Source organism: Motacilla alba, chromosome 3, assembly GCF_015832195.1.
Source record: "Motacilla alba alba isolate MOTALB_02 chromosome 3, Motacilla_alba_V1.0_pri, whole genome shotgun sequence".
Taxonomy (NCBI): domain Eukaryota; kingdom Metazoa; phylum Chordata; class Aves; order Passeriformes; family Motacillidae; genus Motacilla; species Motacilla alba.
Window position 1 is genome coordinate 100,522,890 of NC_052018.1, and position 22,497 is coordinate 100,545,386.

Genomic DNA, 22,497 nt, shown 5'->3' on the forward strand with positions numbered 1-22,497 from the left:
GGTGAAAGCTGAGCATGGCTCAGCCTCACACAGAGGTGATGGTGGAGCTGGGCCACTCTCTGTTGGGAGGAAGGGTCTTGTGGCAGCCCAGAGAGGCTGTACACATTGGCAGGGAAGAGTTGTGCCCTGCATGTGCTGAGCCAGTGCCCCGTGCAGCTGTAGGGCTGCTCAGCTGTGCGGCAGGGAGAGGAGCAGGAGGGTGCATGTGCAGCTGAGGCATTCCTGGAGAGCACAGGGCTCTGGGCTCCCTGCTGTCCCAGGGCAGCCCAGAAGCCAGGCTGTTCCTGTGGGAGCTCTGGGGAAGTGGCTCAGGGTGCTCCCCCACCTGTTCCAAGTTGCTACTGTTCCCCTGTGCAGCTGTTGGAAGTTTCCAAGGAAGTCTGTCCAATGAAATATGGAGCTTGAGATGCTTTAGGTTTGCATTGCGGGCTCTGATACATTTTGTGTCTCCACTCTGCAGGCCTGACTGGCTACAGTCTTGCCAACTGTGATATTCCCTTTACACACAAAGTCCTTGCCTCCAGTCCAGAAGAGCTGTCTTTCCTCCAAGTTCAGGAAGAAGCACCCAACGGTCCTGAATAGTGTTTCAAGAATAGGATTTATGTGTTAGGCCTCATAGTTACAAAAGTACACATGTTCTCATATTTAGATGTAATTTTAATAAATGTGTTCAGATTGTATCTTTAAATTTTGATGACATCTTTTTAATTGTATATTTTTTGATGATTTAGAAAAACTAAAAAAATCAATTTAATTTAAATTAACCAAAAGGAGAATGTGAGATTCGGACCTGCTAGCCTAGAGGCTATGGGGGTGCAGCTCACTCGATGTGCCAGTGTCTCACCACATCCTTTCCTCAGTGCGCATCTCCTCTTCCTCTTTTGCCATGTTTTCTTTGTGTTATTTGCTATGTTGTTTTTCACTTGTCACTACAACGGGGCCACACATTGACATGTTTGGGGGACAATGGATCCAAAAGATCCTGTAGGGTCAAAAGTTTTCTACCTAGATGTGTTCTGAGCTCACCAATGGCCTGAGCAAAGAAACCAAGAGAAGTGTGCCCAAATGGCAAAGCGTTGCTCCTTTGCAATCTCACTCAGATCTGGCTCACAGGTGTCTTCAATCACAATTTCATAGGTAAGAAGAGGTTGTGTACTTCACAGGGAAAAGATGCACTGCTTTGGAAAAGTCATCTGTACGTATATTTACCCAGGACAGCAGTCCAGCTGTGTTTTTTGAAACTTCTTTGCAGAAGGATGAGTGGACTGTGAGGCCAATAATGAGTGACAAGGGTTCCTCAAATCTATTTACACTCTAGCCTGGACGCCATTCAGCCCAGAGCTATGGGACAATGCCGTAGTGCATCCCACACACATTCTGCCTCCAAGAAAATCTTGGCTTATGAGAGTCAAATAAATAGAAGAGTAATCCAATGGATAGTTAAACTCATCACTTTGGAATGACTCTCCTGCTTTCCAGGTCAACCCTGCACCTCATGCTCCCAAGGCTTCTTACAAACAAGGATCTAAGATTGCTTAAAAATTCCCAGGCAAGGTTCCGTAAAAACCAGATTGAATATTAAGCAACAGCTCATGAAAATTCATTGGCAACTTCACACTATTACTTACTAGCTGGTTAAGGAACAACAAGGGAAAAGAAGAAACAAAATGCAGCCAATCAAACGAGAAACATTCTGAGAATTATATGTGTGTGTATGTGTCTGTGTGTGTGTGTGTGTGTGTGTGTATTCAGGTGCGTTTGACAAAGGAAAAGAAAGGACATGGATAAAAAGGAATACGGCCTAAAAGCTTAACAGCACTCACGCTTAACAGTGGCTAAACTGGAGCCTCCAGGAGCGGGGCTATTGGCCCAGGATCCATTGTTGATCGCTCACCCTGCCAGTGCAGCACACTTGAGAGCTCGCTGCCTCTGAGAGGCCCCACTCAGAGGGAGGTTGCTGCTGGCAGCCACTGTGGTCCAGCAGGAACCCAAGGCCTCCTTTTGGAGCTCTGTTTATGGGCCACAAGAGAGTGGGCCTGAGCCGCAAAATGCTTCGTCATGGCCGCACGGTGGGTCAGCAGCCTGACCTTGGAAGTGGGAGAAGAAGAAGGATGTGTTGCTGTTCAGGCAAGACAAGTGGTTTCCAAGGCTGTTCCCAGAAGAGCCCAGGAGCTGGTTAGACAGCACAAGTTCCTGGGAGCACTCCGTGTCTCTGAAAGCTCAAGAGGAGCTGAGCCCAGGGGCTGTTCAGCAAGGCCGAGGCCTGACAAGCGCTTCCCAGATCACCGTGTGGCCGGACAAGGCCGGGGCCATTCACCACCACAATCTGAAGCACAAAGCTTTGATGGAGGGTAAAAAGCCGTGGCCCAGTGGAAGGGGGCCGTGTCCTCAGGCCTGTGGGAGAATCACAATGCAGATCCTGGTGCTGCTGACTCCATCTCTCCCCACTTCTCTAAGTTCTTGGTGGCAGGACACACAGCTCACTGTAGCTTTCTGCACAATGAACTCAAGTGAGATTACACATCCCAAATAATTTTCTGTTACAGTTTAACTGACTGATTTAAGGGATTTCTGGAGCAGCAAACTTGCTTCCTCAAACATTTGCTGTGCATGGCATGGAGCACAGAGGAAAGATTTCATGTCAAAGGCATTGCCCAGGCAATGCTCTTTGGACGAGTTCTGCCCTGAGCTTTCCTTAGGAAGATCTGAAAGGTTCAGTGTCACTAGCACAAGCTCCTGCAATGGCTGCTGGCCAGCGGAGCAGGGCTGTCAGCTGGGAAACAAGTGTTGCCACAAGCAGCAGCTCACCCAGGGCAGCAAATCAAGAGCTGGCAATGAGCTGATCTGAAGGCCAAACCTCCTTGGCTCCTTCCAAGAGGGCTGGAACAGTTCCTCATTCCAATGAGGTGCAGTGTTGGACACCACAGCTCTGTGTGAGCACGGGACACAAGTTTGCTCCCACTGAGTGCTGTGATGGTTTCTGCAGGAGCTCTGGGCTCCTGTGCATGCCGGACACAATGAGGAGAGAAGGAGCCAAGTGCACTGACACACCTTTGCCTTGAGCATAACCCGGCCTGGACCAAACACACTGAAAGGTTTCCCCTTTGGCCCATGTCTTGAAACGTCAGGTCAGCTGTTTAACAACTTGGGTTGGTATGGTGACAAGAAATTTCCCTCAGAAATACTGGGTTTGTCTCCCTCTGTGCCTTCCCCTCAGCAGTTTTGCAGATGCTCCTGTCTGAAGCCATGTGTGTCACGCAGTTTGGGACAACTTTAACCAGGACCGTCTGCAATAAGTCATCTCCTCTAAAGTGTTCCAACAATCCCCTTCCAGCAATAGGAAATGAATACTAATTGATGAAAAAAAAACCCAACAGTTTCTTAGCAGAATGCCTACAAAGCAAGAAAAATGGCCAGGAACTTGTAGATATCAAACTGTCAGACCTCACCGTCCCCCCATCGGAACAAAGACCCAAAATGCCAGAGGAAATCCCCCCAGGACACGCATTCCAAGATGGTGCCCGGTTCTCCCTCAGGAAGAACAGGAGCTAGCACGGAGTAGTTCCAGCAGCAGATGAAAGTTTGATGGCTCATCCGGCGTCGACTTTCTCTCAATGCCAGAGCTCCGTGGAGCGGTCACAGCCGGTGAAGCAGCTGGGCTGGAGCCCCTCGGTGTCTGTTCTCCCCGGTGTGGCTCAGCTCACAGACTCTCGGGCTGGGAGCGGGGCCGCTCCGCTTCTGCCGGCACCATGTCCCTGGGCTTGGACAAACCGTTTTCTGCTAGGAGAGCCCGGCATACTGTTACACATATCTCTCATAAAGGCCATCAAACAACTACAACACTCTACCTACAGCAGCTGTCACCAAGGGCTGCAGAAATCCAGGACAGCTTAAAGTGAGAGTCAGAAGGCTTTAGTCTTGTTCCTGCCAGCAGAATTCTTGATCATCTGCTGCATTTTTATTTAGATGTAACATGAGAGCTGAGTTTTTCTGGTAAAATGTTTCATGATGAGGAATAAGTCTTGGAAGCAGAAGGTACTGGACTGACATGCAAAACCGTGAGCATATTCTCCAAAGGAGCCAGTTTAATTGTCCATTTTATTACTCTTGTACTTATTCCACACTTAGAAGCAAAACCAAGCTTTTCTTGGAGGCAAAACAGGCATGGGATACACTACAAGCCCTTGCAGGGTCACCGGGGCTGCCAGTGACAAAGGAGGCAGTCTGCTTCATTGTGAGCCACTACACAGCTACATCCCAATGTGTTTTTAGGTAGCATGCTATTATTAAGACCTCCTTTTCTGCATGAGACACAAAAAGCAGCTCCCAAATGATTTTCATGCAAGAATGCAGTAAAGAACTGATCCTGCTATCCTAATGAAGCTTTGGCTTTGGCAATTACACTCTTCCCATTCATCTTTTGACGCAGACACTCCGGGTTTTCTCCCACAGCCCTGCAAGGCTGGCAGTCCCTGTTTCCCATTTACTGTTCTTCCCTAGAGCCAGTACAGTGGCTGCTTTGAAACTCAAAGCCCTGAGATCTGGCTATCTTGAAGGAGCATGAAATGCTAATCAAGTGCTCACGTTGGTAATACCCAGGTCTGCACTTCCCAGGGCTCTGAAGCAGCAGCAGGAGGAGCATGCAGCATTCCTGGTGGTGGATGTTCATGTTTCTGGTGTGCAGGAGCAATGGCTTTGAGGAGGGACAAGAATGCCCCTATTGAAACAGTGGCTGTGCAAGGAGATGTGAAGTTTCACTGCCTTTTCTAGGCTATTTTAGAAAGATCTAAGAGAATATTGCAGCATGGAGCAGGTCCCTAATTTAGTCTCCAGAGAAATCCCTAAAGGACACGTTCACTCTGCTGCTGATGGCAACCTCATCAGCTCACGGACTAGTTTTCCCTGTGACATGCCACCCTGCCTGGGCTTTACTAGGCCAGGACTAGACCCAGAACTAAGCAAACACATGCAGCCACGTGGCATAGAGTTTTTTCCATCAGAAAACCTAATTAAGACATTCCCATGCAGTTTCTTCTATACCATCAGAAGCTGGCAACCACGAGGACTTTGCTGTCAAAGGGTTACAGTATGCACTGGGCCAGAAGTGGTTTTCCTTAAGGCAAAGCAAATTGAAATGTGAAGTTTAAAAGCTTCAAATTACTATGAAAGGAAACTGCCAAATAATTTCTGGAAAGGCAGCATTGTCAATGATCATGCAGCCCACTAAAGAGCAGGAGCTGAATCCAGAATTGATTGTTCCAGCTATGCAGGATTTCATTACACTGTCAAGCACTGATCCATGGGAACAAATGATCCCTAGGGCCTGGGCTGAATGGCATCCTGGCTGCAGTTTAGAGTTGAGGAACGCTTGTCACCCCTTATTGGCCTCACAGTCCACTCATCCTTCTGCAAAGAAGTTTCAAAAAACACAGCTGGACTGCTGTCCTGGGTAAATATACATACAGATTACTTTTCCAAAGCAGTGCATCTTTTCCCTGTGAAATACACAACCTCTTCTTACCTATGAAATTGTGATTAAGACACCTGTGAGCCAGATCTGAGTGAGAGTGCAAAGGAGCAAAGCTTTGCCATTTGGGCACACTTCTCTTGGTTTCTTTGCTCAGGCCATTGGTGAGCTCAGAACACATCTAGGTAGAAAACTTTTGACCCTACAGGATCTTTTGGATCCATTGTCCCCCAAACATGTCAATGTGTGGCCCCGTTGTAGTGACAAGTGAAAAACAACATAGCAAATAACACAAAGAAAACATGGCAAAAGAGGAAGAGGAGATGCGCACTGAGGAAAGGATGTGGTGAGACACTGGCACATAAAGTGAGCAGCACCCCCATAGCCTCTAGGCTAGCAGGTCCTTCTCTCACATTCTCTTCTTGATTAATTTAAATAAAATTTCTTTATTGTTTATAAAAACTAAAATAAAACATATACAATTAAAAAGATGTCAACAACATTTAAAGATACAATCAAAAGATTTATTCAAAATTACATCTAAATATCAGAATATATATCCATCTGTAACTACGAAGCCTAACAAAAAATCCTATTCTTGAAACACTCTTCGGACCGTTGGGTGCTTCTTCCTGAACTTGGAGGAAAGACAGCTCTTCTGGACTGGAGGCAAGGACTTTGTGCATAAGGGAATATCCGAAGCATCCAGAGAAAACCTCTTGGCAAGCCTGTAGCCAGTCAGGCCTGCAAAGTGGAGACATAACATGTATAGTCATTTCAGAACAGAAATGCCCTGTACTTACCTGCATGTTCCGAGGTCTTCTCTTGGCTTGTGCTGCTGGATCTTGGCCTGGAGAAAATGCAGGACAAAAGAACATATGAGGAGGTAGAAGGAGAAGGGAGGGAATGGGCGCACCATAAAAGGAGGAAAACCTCCTTAGCATGGTCACTGATAAAGGCGGAAATGCAACACATAAACCCAACAGGATGCAAAGCTGATTAATTGTTCTTCAGCTTTCAGTTGCTGGAGTCACACAGAGCTGGCCAAGCTCAGGCTGAAATAATAGCCAAGTTCAGCAGTTGACCCATCCTGAGGCACTTTGAAGCCCTGCCTCCTCTTCCCCACCACCACTTTTGCTCTTGGGGAATTGTTCTTGGGTGGGCCAAATGCTGAATACACAGACGTTTGCCGAAATACATGGGACAGCTGACTGTGCAAAATCACCACAGGAGATGGGAAGAGTGAGGTGAACAGCACACACTGGAGCAGCAGACCCCTTGGCTTACCTCATCTCCCAGGACTCCTGGAAATCCAGCTGGGGAGAGCTGCGCAGAGACCCTGCAGCACTGTCAACAGGGAGACTTCCTGCCTTGCGTATTGGGGGGATCAAAGGCAGTCCCAGTGACACCTTCTTCATTTCCCCACCACTGGAATACGGCAAGGAAGCCTGGAAAGAGTAGAACACAGTGCTCAAAACAACCATCCACCCTTGCCTCTTTGATGCCTCAAGAAGTTTATCTATGCTCTTAACAGGCACCTTGACAAAAAGTCAAACTGATGCAGCAGATTGGCACAGGATGGGGAATAGAAAGGGAACTGGTGAGGGAGAGACCATGGCACACATTTGCATCTCTCCCCGCCTTCTCACTTTATTGGAAATGTGGCTGCATTCCCAGCTGGCTTCCACACATTTGACATGAAGATGTTTTGGGGTGCCACTGCCTCCACGGGCCTTCTGGATGGCATGGCAGTAGGTTTAGATCACTGTTCTCTCCCTGACCCAAAGGTGCCTCACAGCCAGGGCTCATCTCCAGCCATGTCCCCACAAAGCCATTCTAAGCCATGTCAACACCTGCTTTGCTCAAGCCCCTCCCTTCTTCTGCTGCTGCCCTTCCCTCCTACAGTTCCCCAGCAGCCTTGGAGCCCAGATGCTGCTGAGCTCTTGGGATGCTCGCTGCTCTCCAGCTCCCACACATCCATCACCTCATGCTCACTGGCATCGAGGAAGTTAAGCACAGCTCCCTGCCCTGCTGCTCTCTGCAAGCTCTCTGTCTGCCCCACTTGCTCCAGGGCCCCCATGCCATGGTCACCAATGGGGCTGGAGGCAGCAGGGGCAGATGCACACCCATGCTTAGTATCCCATCATTTCTGGCCCAGCTAAAGAGCCAAACCAGGACCTGTAAAAACTTCACTGAAAGGGTCAGTTCCTGTCAGGGAAGAGGTCTCAGAGCTCTGCCAACAGCACATCAATTTACTGAAAACTCACCACACTGGACATTGCTTGGTTTTCCTACCTTGCATCCATTTCCCTGTGAAGCGAGCTCCTGTTTCTTTTTACTCTCTTCATCACAGCCGGTGCTGAGTTTACCAGTCTCCTGCTCTCCGTGGAACATCTTGCTTGGCTTGGAGAAGGAGAGCTCCTCTGGATGGGAAGCAGCAGCTTGGAGGGAAGGAGCATGGAGGGACTTGCCAGGGAAAACCTCTTGGCCAGAGGGTAGCCAGTCAGGCCTGCAAAGTGGAGACACAAAATGTATCAGAGCCCGCAATGCAAACCTAAAGCATTTCAAGCTCCATATTTCATGGGACAGACTTCCTGGAAACTTCTAAACAGCTGCACAGGGAAGCATGCTCCTCCTGGATGACACCTTGAAGCAGGCCCGGAGAAAATCCTGAGCCACTTCCCTGGAGCTACCACAGGAACAGCCTGGCCTCTGGGCTGCCCTGGGACAGCAGGGAGCCCAGAGGCCGGTGCTCTCCAGGAATGCCTCAGCTGCACAGGCACCCTCCTGCTCCTCTCCCTGCCCCACAGCTGAGCAGCCCTACAGCTGCACGGGGCACTGGCAGCAGCACAGCTCCTTGCAGGGGGCACATGCAGGACACAACTCTTCCCTGTGTGCATTGTGCACAGCCCAATGTGCACAACCTCTCTGGGCTGCCACAAGACCCTTCCTCCCAACAGAGAATACCTCACCTCCCCGCTTTCCTCTGTGTGATGCTGGTCCATGCTGATCCATGCTTGGCCTTCACCTTTTCCTCGGTCTGCAATTGCTTCGAGCCTCCCATGTCATGACTAGGAAGGGTGATCATGAGAGCAGGGGCAGATGCACACCCTTCCTTTGTATATTGTCATTTTTGGCACAGCTAAAATGTCACGTCCAGAGGTGTCCAACTCAGAACTTGGTCCGCTTTCTGGAGAACACGATGCTTTCACCAGCCCAAAAGGCTGGAGAGGTTGTCCTGCACGTGTGGAGGCTTGCTGGCAGCACAAGTAATTATCTGGGCGCCCATCGCCTCGCAGAGGGCGCAGGCAAGCTTGGTGACCACAGCGCAGACGTTGGCGCTTCGGACAGGCAGCGCCTTGTTCTCCAGGCAGGACCAGAGCACGGGCAGGGCGTAGCGCTGGACCACTTCAGGGCTCCTGGCATAAACCCATTCCACAAGCACTGCCAGGAGAGAGACACAGCTTCTTAACCACCAGCCTCAATGCAAACAAGGATCTGCCTCTGGTTTTGCTTCTTGCAAGCCTCTCTGGCCAAGATCAGTGAAATAGCAGACAGAGCCCCATGACCCAGCAATGGGCAAAGCAGCTGATCATCCTTGAAACACAACCACCAACCCCTCAGGACTCATTTCTCCAACCAGAGCCTTGTACCTGTGGCAGACTTTGTACCTTTACTAAATTTTTTCACAATTGGTTTCTGCATGAACAATGAATGAAACGTCAAATTGCCTTCTATTTCCTTTAACAAGTTGTCTAAACCCACATGGAAGTTTTGAAAATGCACCCTAGAGAGGCAATTGAGAGATTTCTAATAAAAGGAATCATTCTAGTTTTTAACTTTGAAGTCAAGGGCCAAAGGTCTCATCTGGCTCTTCCCTTTGCTCAGTGGCACACAGCAAAGGGCACTATTAGAACACCCTTCGAAACTCCAGCCCACCAGAAATGGCTGCTGCTTGACAGCTGGCAGAGAAACATCAGTGGCTAGCTGCTGTCTTTGGCTGAATGCTTTTGTGGCTTCCAACCAAGAGCTGTTTCAAACCTCAAGGTGTCTCAGAGAATTACCCAGACGCCATTGCCCTGGCATTTGAGCATCTCCACATTTGAATGGCATTTCCCCTCCCAATGTGAATGGCATTTTTTCTTACAATGTGCACTGAAATAGGGGCATAGAGAGAGAAGAAGGCTACACGGGGGACTGAAATCTAGCCAGAACACCAGTGTTTTCTCACACTGTCTCTGCAATCTGCTCTCTGCTCATTTGCTGAACTGAACTACAGCAAACACAGGCAAAAATTGACCTCCAACAGGCTCCTTGCATGGCAGGTTTGGCTGCGAGATCAAAGCCTGAAATGCTCAGGAGACCAGTCTTATTTTCTGATCAGGCAAAATGTTATGTAGTAGCCAATTACTATTCTGTGGTGGAAGAGACTTCATCTTCTCTATGCTGTTCATCCACCAGCAGTCCTCAACATTCCAACAGCTCCTGAAAGGCCCCCAAACCAATTCTGCTAAGCAGGAAAAGGGTATTGGTACCCATTTTAAAATGGGACTTCATTTGAGTTTAAATGCAATTCAAGACTTTGGTCACTATGGAACTTGAGAAGAGCCCCAGGGAGAGCTCAGCCCCGAGGCCGAGCGCTGCCCCCATCTCAGATGCTGCACAGCTCTGCAGCAGCCCGGGAAAGCCTGCCAAATACACCTGCCTTGGCCATTGGGCAGGAGGGACAAGCTCAGCACCTCCTGATTTGGAGGAGCTCCTCTACTGTCTGTTCTCAGGCATTCCCTGGAAATACTCCCTCAGAAACCTCTTGGCTTAGAAGGGGAGGCCATACCTGTGATCCGCTCTGTGACATCCAGCAGAGCTTGGCCACTCAGTTGGCTCCATTGGTGGCTGAGCTCTTTCATCAGTGATACTTCATCTACAAGTGAAACACACGTTTCTGCTCACTCTTCTGAGGCCATAGGAGAAAGGACAGTGGGAAGAGAAACGGCAGGGGCAACCCCATTTTATACAATTCAGTCAATTTCTGCTCCTTTTTGAATCCCTTCCTTCCTTCCTTCCTTCCTTCCTTCCTTCCTTCCTGCCTTCCTGCCTTCCTTCCTTCCTGCCTTCCTTCCACCTACCTTACTTGGCAGGGTTCAAAATTCCAAAAGAAAAGCTCTCCTTTCACATTTGTAAATCCAAAGTTGTCTGCTCTACCAGGAGCTATGTCAAAACATTTCCCACCAGGGACCTCAAGAGTTCAGTCACATGGAAGCAGGTAGAAGGTTTTGCATCCCAGAGCAAAAAGGAAGAAGCCCATCTTGGGACACAGAAAGGTGCTGAGTCAGGCCGTTCATGACTTCACAGAGCAGCTGAGGTGGAGCAAGTGGAAAGTGCCCCCGAAGACCTGCCTCTTCAACACTCCATTTTTCAGGCGTATTCCCCCAGTGGGGCATTTTCGGAGCTGACATCAATCTGTGTGGCCAAGGAATTTACAGCAGCCCTTGCCTAGGCAGCTATTTGCTATTGCCATCTTGCCCCATGCAAAACAACATGTGGGACAAGGCATCATTGACAGCTGGATTTAGACCCGTTTGTTAGAACGAAATTAACTTGGTGAATCCTAAGTTCCCCTCTGGAAAAAGAAGACAAAGAAGAAAGGTGGAAAAGAGGCAGTTAATGCCTAAAATGTAGAGCCTTCCAGGTGGCTGCTCTGCAGAAGCTCTGATGGGCCGCTGTCCCTTCATGCCAACAGCAAAGCTGTTCATTTGGGAAGTCACACAGGGCCCAAGCAAACTCCAAAGCCCCTTTGCCCCTGAATTGTAGCAAAGCTGAGTCCAGGGCTTTGTCTTCAGACAAGCGGCACAGAGCCAAGGGCGCCTGGGACTGTTGGGAAATGCTGCTGCACATTCCAGCCTGTTGGGGACTGGTGGATAAGGACTGCACCTGCGCAGCTTCTGGTGGGGGTCAGCTGCAGCGTTCCACAGACAACAGCAGCTACCAAGGCACTCAGCCTTCTCTTGTGTTGGAGAGACAGAGACACAGTTGAGGAGAGTCCATGCCAGGGCTCAGCCTTACCTAGATGAACCACAGATTGGTCCAGTGCCTTCACAGCTGCGGCATGAACCCCGGGATCCTTGGAGTTTAGGTTCTTTGTTATCCCTTCAACCAAACGGATCATCACCGGGTTCAGGGCATCTGCCAGGAGTCCTATGATTTCTGCCAGCACGTCCAGCGCCTTCTGCTTCACTTTCTTATGAGTGTCAGATATTCTCAGGACAAAATGATCAAAAATCTGGGAAGAGAATAAACAACATGAAAGCTGGAATAAAATATGGCCCTTTTTTCAGAGGGGATGTAGAAATGAGCACTCAGCAATGTAAAAGATGAAAGAGATCCTTTCTGTCAGGTCAGCCCTTGCTTGCACAATTTCACCGTTTTCCTGTGGGCCACTCACTGGAATGGCTGCTCAACCTGATGCTGCTTGAAAGATTGTCATCTCTTTTTAAGAATTTTGGCTGGGGACAGAATAGTTCCTAGGGTGTTTCTCTCCACCTGTAAATCTTTAAATCAATTCCATTCTTTAATTCAAAAGTCTACCTTTGCTTGCAAAGTATGGAAGCTGATATTTACAATGCCCATTTTTCTAGACAGTTGCCTCAAGCACTGAGGGCAATTCTGATTGTGCCAAAACTGTGGCTGGAGGAGAGCTAAGTTTTATTTTGTCTGTCTCAGAACCTGTGTCTGCAGAAGGGCAGGGCTCTGATCAACTCTTCCAGGATCCAAACCATTTCTCTAACTAACAGGTAGACTTCTGAAATGTAATGTGCTCTACAGCTCTCATTAGAGCACGTTCTGTCCCTTGACAGCCACAGTATCAGGCACCATATTCTGGAAAAAAGGGGAAAAGCAGCTACTGGGAGGAGAAAGCGTGGGTCTGTCCTTAGCTGTTTTCTTCCTTTTCCAAAGAGAAAAAAGGCCTCCCAACAAGGGTGAGCACCGTCTTTACCAAGAGGAATAGGGCTGAGGATGGAAATGAGCAGCCAGAGTTGTGCCTGTGCAAGACAAGATGGAGTTTACAGCGGTATCCTTTTAAAAACATTTCGCTTAAACCAACCCAGCCTGATACTTCTCTTCCCCATGCAAACTTTTTTTTTTTTGTCTAGAGAATAATGGCCATGCTTTCAATGGCTGGATTCCCTTCACATAATTCAACTGGGACTAGGAGACAGCAGCAGTTACACCAGCAGAAAATTCTGCCATCATCTGATCAACAGCAGCAATAGGCACCTGCCAGTCAAATACAGCTGGACTGAAATAACTTGTCCTGAAGCCTGGAGCTGAATTACATTTGTCTGGGTAAGAGGGACCAGCCTGTCCCAAACAGCCAGGATGTAGTGCCAAGACACACTGAATTCACTTTACTTCTGCAGGCTTGGGAGAGGAGCTAAAGGAAAGGAACAATGAAGATACACTACGTACTTGGACAATGTTGGCGGAGATCAGCTGGGGGCTGCTTTTGCACAGGTCTAGGAGGAGTGCCACTCCTTCCATCCGTGTCTGAAACCCCTTGGCTTCCAGGAGATGGTAAAGCTTCTGGAGCTCCTCCCTTCCTTTCACAGCTGCAGGTGATGTGACCTGGGCTTTTGGGCGGCGTAGGAGGCGTCCAACAGTGGCAGACTTCACCCTGGAAAACAAAACCAAATTAGGACCTGCTGCTGATAATACCTTCAGTTAATTGTCAGCCAGACAACTTGAGGAGCATTCCTAATGAGGTGATTTCGAGCTCGAAAATGATGAGGCTCTGAAAACAACGTGGACCTCGTGACAATCATTACGGGAGACAATCTGCAAGTAACATTCTCCCCACTGCTCCCTAAGGAAAACCAAGGGTAAGATGCATCTGATCTAGCTTCAGATGGCTTCCAAGGCACACATTGCTTTGTAGGGAAAGAGAAACACTACTTCCAAGTTTAAATGCCTCCTCATATGGGATGTGTATGTCTTATAATAAGGAAAAGCATCACTCTGAAGAAGGGTCTCTACACCCAGGCATGACAATCCAGAAAAGTAGCCCAGATGCATCTGAACAGATGAACAGGGGCATCTCTGAAGGATCCAGAAAATCAGTAACAGAGATAGAAACGGAAGCCAGACATGCCAGAACTACACTCACATTTAATTTGCTTCCCTAGAGACCAGATGCACAGCTTAACAAATCCACTGGCAATAATCCTCATGGATCAACCTGTCTCTTCCATGAGCATGCTAGCCATGCTCCTGAGGCATGTGGTCACTTTCCTGCCACTGCTGAGCATGACAGAGCTAAATAAATTCCCTCTGTTATCAGAGGAGCAAGTAGCTCTGCCAGTGGCATGAAGAGACAGCAAGGACCAAATTCCTGTCTTAAATGCTGATTGCAGCCCAGGGGGAAATAAACCAAACATGCTGCCCATCAAGCAAACTATATGAAGTACAGGAATATCAAGACAAAAAGTCCACATTGAGACCCCTCTTGACCAAAACGGCTCAGGAATTGCCTTGCTCCTTACTACTCAAACTTGGTACTGTTTGAGGCTAAGAAAACCATGAATCAGCCAGGCCAAACCATATGGATAGGAACTGCTTCTTTGGGGAATGGCATCTTGCTTCTAGACTGGGACTTCTCATTGAAACACCCATCTGACTCCACTTGGAGGAAAAAAACAAAACCCTGGTTGAATTTACTTGTCTCAAGTCAGGCAGCAGAGACTTTGCCCTCTCCTAGCCTCCACAGCACTGCCCTTGCCACTGCCCTGGATCATCTGAGCTGCAACCAATGGGTGTCTTTTTGTCGCCCAATTTTTGTGGAAAGCCCTGCAGAGAAGTTGTGTTCAACACAATGCAGAAGTAGACATTTTTTATCCCAGAGCATTTGTAGGGAAAGGAAACAATCTCTGGCCCTGGTCATCTCCACCAGAAAGATTTGCCTGAGGAAGAGGCATGTAAAGCTTGTCTGTGCTTGGTCACATCTGACAAAAGTGCTCAGTACCGTTTGCTTGAAGGCAATGTGTCCTGGGGCTCCTTCGGGCCATCGTTCCTCTCCTCCACCGGCTCCTTGACAGGTGGGCATTCACCCTTCTGGCTTTCCATCCCCTACAAAGACATAAAGAAACCCCATTTATCTTTAGAATATAAAATAGAAAATTCTATCTTTGAAACACAAGTCAGAACCAGGATCATTGCTACCAAGGCTTAGGGAAACATTTCCTAACTTACAGAAAGAAACAGACCACAGATTCAGTGATGCCAGCTCTTTGTTTTCAATAGCCCAAGGCAGGTTATGGATGCTACCATACTGAGCAGCAGTCTAAAATCCCAAATTCATTCGTCTTGAGCATAAATGGGAATAATGCAAACTGATAGGCAAGGAGTGGTCTTAAAGGAAGCACCAGAAAAAATTGGACTCTTTGGGGGTTGGCCCATTGTGTTGGAAGTAGAATTGGTTCAGCGCTTACTCTCCCTGCTCCTGCACAAAGACACACTCCCTTCTGTAATGTAAATAAAAAGAACAATATCCCCCCCAACCAAACAAATGATTTTCCACTGGATGCTGCTGAATTCACCAAGCTTCTTCCAGCTCCACAGGGCTTGACAGCAGGGCAGTATTCCCAAAAGACAGACAGTAATTGTAGTAACTAGGATTGACCTGGACATCTTTTGTATATTGGGACATTCCCTTGGCACTACTACTTCCAGTCTCTTTTGCCATGACTCTGTTATCTTCAGGAGCACTATTGTCACTTAATTGCTTTACTGGGGGCAGAGTAGGGAGAGTGTGGTGGAGGCCTGACACGTGAGTGTAAACCCTTTTGCTCCTCTTTCCCTTTCCTCTTTGTGACCCATATTCAAGGTATTCAAAACCCCACTTTTTCCCTAATAATAACAGTTCCTCTGAGGTCTGCAGATGAGCAGGCTGAGGATTAACAGCTCATTCCCAGGAGCCAAATGATTCAGCAGAGGAGGAATGAGATAAAGAGCCATTGGGCATGTTTGATCTCCTATTAGCAGTGCCAATACTTGCACGAAGGAGCTATTTCTCCTGCCAAGCACTTACTTTCTTCTTAATTCTTCTCAGGATATCTTCCAGGTCATGTGTGGAAAGAGCTTGTTCCAGAAGCTTTTTAAATTTTTGATGGGTCAGTAACATCTTCACCATCTCCTGTCCATAATGCCTAAGGAAGGAAACAAAAGAAAAGTGAACAAAGGAAGAGTGTTAACAGGAGAGGCTGATGCCTTAAACTCATCAGGTGCAATCCTTGCATGAAGATTGCAAGCATTGCATCCTACCTACTCAACAAAGAAGGAGATTTACCTCTGACACTGCACAGTGCTGCCAGCTGAACACAAGAGGCAAGAGGAGAATGTGGGGCAAGAGAAAAATACCATTTCTCTCTGAAACTGGGGTGTGCTTCTGTGGGATCAAAGGATCCCAGAGAACAAGCAGAACGCATCTGCTTTGTTGTCAGAGCCTACTAGCTGTGTCCTGCTGCCACTGCACAGTAATTTACCTTTCTTTAACTGGCAGGAAAGCCAGGACAAAACACCTCATCCTTTCTTTTGATTATTCTATACTACATGTATGCACAGGGGCAGCTGGTTGTTCTGATGTTCTTGGCAGCTATTAATGGGAATTTCATCATCAGAGGAAGGGGATTTTGGTGGTTTGGGGGGATTTTGCCACGAGGAAAGCACAGTTTTCTTCAAGAAGAAATTTGGAGGTCAGTGAGCCACAGAAAACAGCATTCTAGAAATCTGCAGAAGAGGTTTAGAAAGACTGAAGGTGTTGCCTAAAGACCTCGGAGATATTTCTAGGGAAGTCTTCGGTTAATATGAACTAGATGTTTGGGATCCTGCAGTGGTGGACATTAGCCAGCACTTTGGCTTTCTCTTGTGCACCTAAGGCCAATCCAAACTGTTGGACTGGCTAATCGGAGCTCTTTGGATCTCAGTAAAGAATCCTTCGAGTCACAGGAAATTGGCAATGCTCCTTCTCGCTGGCCAGCCTCAGGTTACCCAGTGCAGTCATTCCCCCAGGCAACCCAGAGCAGCGGTCACAGCACCAAGCCTGACAGAGCTCAAGAAGCGTTTGCACAATGCTCTCAGGCACATGAAGTGACTCTTGGGCTCTCCTGCACATGGCCAGGAGCTGGACTTGATGACCCGCATGGGTCCCTTCCAGCTCAGCACATTCCATGATTTGATAACCCTTATCCACACAGTGAGGTCACTTCTTATTTCCTTGAGTTTCCACTCTTGTGTGGTTTTACCTTTCAAGCCAAACACAAAAGGGTTCTCCTGGTTTTGGAGGTGAAATGAAGCTCATTACCTTGTGTCCTTGTGACAGTCCTGAGCAAGCGTCCCTGCCACCTCTGCCAGCCTCTCAGCCTTGGGTGTGCCTGCGAGCTTCGTGACTCCCATTTTCTCCATCAAGGACAGGAGCAGTTCGGCCGCACACTTCCGCACCTGCACGTAGCGGCTCCTGGGAAGGAGAGAGCAAACCCTGGGGCACAGGGAGAAGGAGCAGCAGCAGCACAGGCCTTGGCCAGAGCCTGCTCCCTGTCCTTGCTGGGGCAAGGAGCCTGGGTTCTCCCTGCAGCTTCAGACACCTGCAGAAGCTTCTGTCCTCAGATAAACACTAAATTAGCATTGTACACAAGGACTGCCGGCAGGGAAGAGGGAAGAATTCAGTCTCCCTGCGCTATCTGATACACAATTCCTTTCCCAAAACTTACTCGGAGAAAGATTAAAGTGATAGATCACATATGAATTATTTAGAAATTAAGGACAATTCATGCTGACCCATCAGAGGGCACCCAGTACACAGAGCTGCAGCAGGATGAGGCTCTTTCCACCCATTGATTCCCAAATCTACAGACCTCAGGGAAAAAACAAATGCCGGGAAAACACGCTGTGGGCCATGAAGTTGCAGAATAACCACCAATGCCGCCTGTTTCTTTTGTAAAGCGTGGCAAGGGATACATCTGAGCATTTTACACTATTGCAAAGCTGAGGAAAGGGTGGCAGTCAGTTTAGCCAGGTTCTCCTGCTCTAGACACTGTCTCTTGGGAGCTATCAGGCCCAGCACCAACACTTAAGGCAGCATTTGCTTCAGCTGTCCCATGGCACTCGGCCTGTGAAGGTGCCTGGAAAGTGATTCATCCTCTCAAGGCTAACATGAAACATCAGGTTGGATAGAAAGTAGAGCTCTGAGGCCAGGACAGTCACACAAGACTCCTTTTGGCAGCAGCTGCACCCAGCACATTGTCCCCATGTGCTCCATGGCCCAGCAAGGACTCTCCTCATTTCTCGAGTTTATGGCATCATGAGGATACATGGTTTTCCCCAGGGCTTCTGTGGTTAGCGCTGTGAAATATGCAACAGAGCTCACAGCTGCACCTGCAATTGTCCCTCTTCCCACAAAAGCACAAGGCTCTATCTTTAGCCCTTGCAGGCACTTGCACTTCCCCACCCTTCACCACGTCTAGGAAACTCTCACAGACTGGGAGAACTCCAGGAAGCAGCAGGAAACTGAGTCACAGGAGCTTTAGTTTGGATATCAGGAAAACGTTTTTCACCCAGAGGGTGCTTGGGCCCTGCAACAGGCTCCCCAGGGCAGTGGTCACAGCACCAAGCCTGACAGAGTTGAAGAAGCATTTGGACAACAATCTCAGGCACACGGTGTGACCCTTGGGTCCTTCTGGGCAAGGCCAGGAGCTGGACTCCATGGTCCTCACGGGCCCCTTCCAACTCCCCATATTCTACAGTTCTGTGATTCTGTCACCTAATGGGCTGCAGGAGGGCAGCAATAGGTGACAAGGGGAAAGAAATGAGGTTGATGGGAGAATCAAGTCACTGAGTCCACAGAAGAGGCAGGATACAGGACCCTTCCCTCCCAGCATTCCCATTCTCTCTCTCATCCCTTCCCCTGCCCACACACTGGAAGCTGAAGAATATCACTAAAAGAAGAAGAACCTACTTGACTCCCCTGTCCATGAGAACAGTCATTGCTCGTGCAGGAGTCACGTTCTCGACCATCATCCCCAGGCTCTGACAGGCTGCCTTCTGAATAAACTCTGGGGAGTTCCACACCATGTGGAGAAGGACCGCAGCAACCTCATCCGCCTCGGAGTCCATGTCCTTCCTCAAGATGGCAAAGAGATCTCCCAGAGTGACAATTGCAGAGCACGACACCTTGGACCTCAGGTTGGTCACCTGGGGAAGTCATGAGGGGAAACATAAGAATCACCTTGAAAAGAAAACCAGTTTCCTTAGACAAAACTCCCAGGAAATCACAACAGGTCCCACTGTGTAGAGAGGAACAGAAAAGCACTGGAAGAGCAGAGGAGCCCAAGCACACAAAGGCACTCACTCTGGCACCAATTTCTGGCCCCACACCTGCTTACTGCAGGCAAAAAAAAAATATGTTTCACTCAAGTGTTCTACTTAAACTCTCTAGAATGTCAGCTGCTTTGATTTTAGGCCCTTTGATTTGAAACACAAAGAAGCAAATTAAAGCAAGGGATGCTTTCAAACCATAAAGCACAAGTCAGAAAAATAAAACAGTCAGGTACTCCTGTTCCAAAAAGCAACACCTGTAGTTGAAGCACTCAGACAGGAAACAGAAAACACAGGCTCAGGTCTACAGACTCATTTGCAGTGTTCAATTACAGCTTGGGCAGAGATTGGGACTCTGGCATACAATGTCATTAGTGTCTCCGTTTCTGCCCTGCATTATAATGGCACCACAGTCAAAGACAAGTGTCAGATACGCCACCTGCCAGTAAATACAGCTGCACGTACACACAGATCCTGCAGATAGCTGAGAGACATTAGAAATAGAAGGTCTAAAACCAGAAATGAAGACAGTCCCTGAGCACACATGGAGATGAACAAGCACATATCCACTCTACAAGCCGGGCATGAAGTATGGGGCACAATTCAGAGCAATGTTCTCACCTCGCTGGTAACTGCCAAGCAAATCTCACGAAGTCGACAAAGCAGGACTTCGGAATGGGACTCAGCCAGGTGTGTGATGTTTAAGAGTCCCTTCTTCTTCTGTTCCCTGAAAGGCAAGTGCCACAAAGATTGATTTTTCTCTCTACCCAAGAATTAGGCAGCACCCTCTGAAATGACCAGGCTGGCAGCTCAGTCAAACCATGGGAGGTGCTTTTCAAGGAGTACTTGATAAAATCGTGGAACACATTGCCACAGGGTGCTGTGGCTCTCAAAAGCATACACAAACCCACAAGGCAAATAGGGGGCTTTCAGAGTCTTCATTTGGGGCCTTTCTGAAAATCTCTGGTATTAAGTCCCTCAGTCACGGCTTCCTAGAAGCTGTGAGGCCTGGCCATGCTGCTGTTTCTTGTCATCTCTCTGGACCTGTGCCTGAGACACATCCCATTGGGCTGTTACTGGGACATTTTCCTTCTTTGTCAGCCCCAGCAGGCAGTTCAGCACTGAGACTCTGCACTGCCACTCTGGAGCTGAGTGATTCCATTCTACAATCTACACCTGTGTGTCACCCACTCCACTCCACCTCACACATTCCCCAAAAAGGCAGCAGGATGTGTCCCAGAAGATTAAGATTCTACACCTGGGCAAAAACTGTTGAAACTCTGGCTTTTCCCAGAACACTCCTACCTATGACAACCCTCACAGCAGCAACATGTTACCTAAAAGTTGCAAACAACTCCCTCTCTCAGCACTTGCTTTGTGCAGGCCCTCAGCCTCAGGAAGGTATGTGAGGCATCAGGGCTGCAGCACAGGGCTGGTGACCGATCCCACGGGCACCCCCGAGTGTCATCAGGACCCCCCACACCTGCAGAAGCTCTCGGCACCTCACAGGGCACCAAGAGAAATGGGGAAGAGAAAGCAGAAGACAAAGGGCAAAGCAAAGGAAATGCATCGTGGCAAATTTTTCATGCTTATCCCTGTGAGAATGAAGCAGCCACCAGGGAGTGGATGCTAACTAACCCAGACATCAAAAAGACAAGCAATATCACCTAACATTTACAGGGTTATCGCTTCTGGGGCTCCTTCTGTCTGTGTAGAATTTTGGGACACATTGTGAGTGTTGACAAAACATCTCAGGCCCATATGAAGCAGTGAGAAGGAAAAGTTGAATGCCCAAAGTGCAAGATTCCTAGAGAATTTGATTTCTTTTCCCTTCTCTTCTGCCATGAGCCCTTCAGGAGTAATGGCATGCTGAGGGACTTGAAAATGCACAACTCAGTCCATTTGTCAAAAAGAGGAGCTCCCTGGAGCTGCTTCTGGGACTCGCATGCAGGAGTCCCTGCCATTGCTGTCAGCAGGAAGGAATCTTACTCAGTCCCACTGGGCCAGTGGCCCAAGGCACCCAAATCTCAACACTCAAAACTGCTGCCATCCCGCTTCTGCCTTCAGCCAGCAAATCATCTCGGCCCACAGCTTTCTCTCCTCCCTCAACATTTCCTTTGCAGCTCCATGGAGCAGCAGGCAAAGCAAGGAAACAGCAGGGACCTGCTGCAGCTGCAGCACTGCTGCACAGCAAGGCCAAGCAAAGGCTGCTCTCCAATCTTTATGCTCTCACGGCTCTGCAGTGGTTTCCCCAGAGCCCTTTGGCCCTCTGGGCTCTCGGGGCTCAGAGGCACTAGCAAGACACGCTTCTAACAGACCTGAACGCTGAGAGGGGACACGGAGGGAACGGGGCCTTTCTTACCAGTCATCGCTGCCGAGCATGGAGAGTGCCTCCTGCAAGGACTGCTGTGGGTTTGAAAAGGCTCTGTCCTTCTGCCCATGCCCACGCAGTGGCTCCTCTCGGCGCTTGGCACCAGTGGCCGTCTGCGAGGTCACTGTAAGGAGAGGGTCGGCCATGGGTGCTGCAGCCGCGGGCAAGGCACCCCGCCATGGAGTGGCCTGCAGCCCCATCTCCCAGCCAGGGCTCCATGTGGCACACACTGCCACTGGCTCAGAGACTTCCCTGCTGTCTGGCTCCTGGGGCTCCTTGCTTGCTCCCAGCCTCCCCCAGCTGGGCACAGCTCCAGGCTAAACCTGACAATTGCCCCCACAGCGCCAGCTCCCAAGTGCCACAGCTGCCACAGCCAGCGGCAGCTTCCTGAGGCCACAGAGCTCCCACTCCCTGCCCGACAGTGCCGACAGCAGGACTGGCTACCCCAGGAGGGAACCCCTCAGCTGCCTCTCTTGTCTCAGCACCCGGATTTCTCCCAGCCCTGAGGACAGGGGCACTCTGCAGCTCCCTGAGGAAAGACCTGCACCTGCCTCGCAACAGCACCAAGCCAAGCCTGAACAACCCACCCTGCTGGACCCAGCTCAATCCCCATGGAGCAAGGACCAGGGAACAGCCACACCTGACCCTTCACTCATGACCTCTGTTTCCATTGACTTCAAATGCTCTAGACTATCTAGCTGGAGTAACTCCAAAGTAGATTTGCTGCTCATTTTCAGGACAGACCACGGACCCAAGATGCCAGCTGTGCTGCCTGAGGCAGGAGGCAGTTTGTGCCCCTTGTGCAAAGACAAACCCCTGCAGGAAAAAGCTGCCACAGGGCAGGCTTACCTGAGGAGTTGCGTGGGAAGCTGTCATCCCCACGGAGGGTGGGCGTACTGGGCAGCAGTGGCACGTTGTCCTGCTTTCTCACGACCGTTTTCTTCATGGCGCTACCAGGGTGTTTTCTCTGCACACTAGGAGCTGTGCCAGTGACAGGTGGGAGGCTAAAGGCTGCAGGGACCAAAGAGAAGCTTGTCAGTGGAGGGTGCTGGACAGGGTGACAATGGAAAGGGCCAGAAAAGTTGCTGGAGCAGAGTAACATCTCTTTGTTATCTCAAAGATCTTCAAGTATAACAATGGCACACTAACATGGGATAGTGATCACAGAATCCCAGAATCCTAGAAGAGTAGGGGTTGGAAGGCGCCTCTAACCACCATCTAGTCCAACCCCTGTGCGCAGGGACATCCTCATCTAGATCAGGTTCCTCAGAACCCCATGTAAGCTGGCCTTGAACAC

At 49.1% G+C, this 22,497-nt stretch overlaps 1 protein-coding gene across 1 annotated transcript; it reads right to left on the bottom strand.

Moving 5' to 3' along the window:
• Positions 1–8,548: 8,548 nt before the first annotated feature.
• Positions 8,549–22,200, bottom strand: LOC119698711 (TOG array regulator of axonemal microtubules protein 2-like). Its single transcript, XM_038131023.1, has 11 exons — positions 22,050–22,200; positions 21,192–21,324; positions 19,451–19,556; positions 18,471–18,706; positions 16,821–16,973; positions 15,549–15,666; positions 14,484–14,587; positions 12,935–13,139; positions 11,531–11,747; positions 10,302–10,388; positions 8,549–8,911 (listed from the first exon to the last, which is right to left on the bottom strand). The coding sequence occupies exons 1-11, from the start codon at positions 22,144–22,146 to the stop codon at positions 8,676–8,678; spliced, it is 1,692 nt and encodes a 563-aa protein (XP_037986951.1). The 5' UTR covers positions 22,147–22,200; the 3' UTR covers positions 8,549–8,675.
• Between the last annotated feature and the right edge of the window lie 297 nt (positions 22,201–22,497).

Coding starts and splice junctions, on each gene's coding strand:
- LOC119698711 (XM_038131023.1), bottom strand. CDS start 22,146: ATGAAGAAAACGGTCGTGAGAAAGCAGGACAACGTGCCACTGCTGCCC. Junction 21,325..22,049: donor CTTCCCACGCAACTCCTCAG/GTAAGCCTGCCC, acceptor CTCTCCTTACAG/TGACCTCGCAGACGGCCACT. Junction 18,707..19,450: donor GCTTGGCAGTTACCAGCGAG/GTGAGAACATTG, acceptor TGACTTCCCCAG/GTGACCAACCTGAGGTCCAA.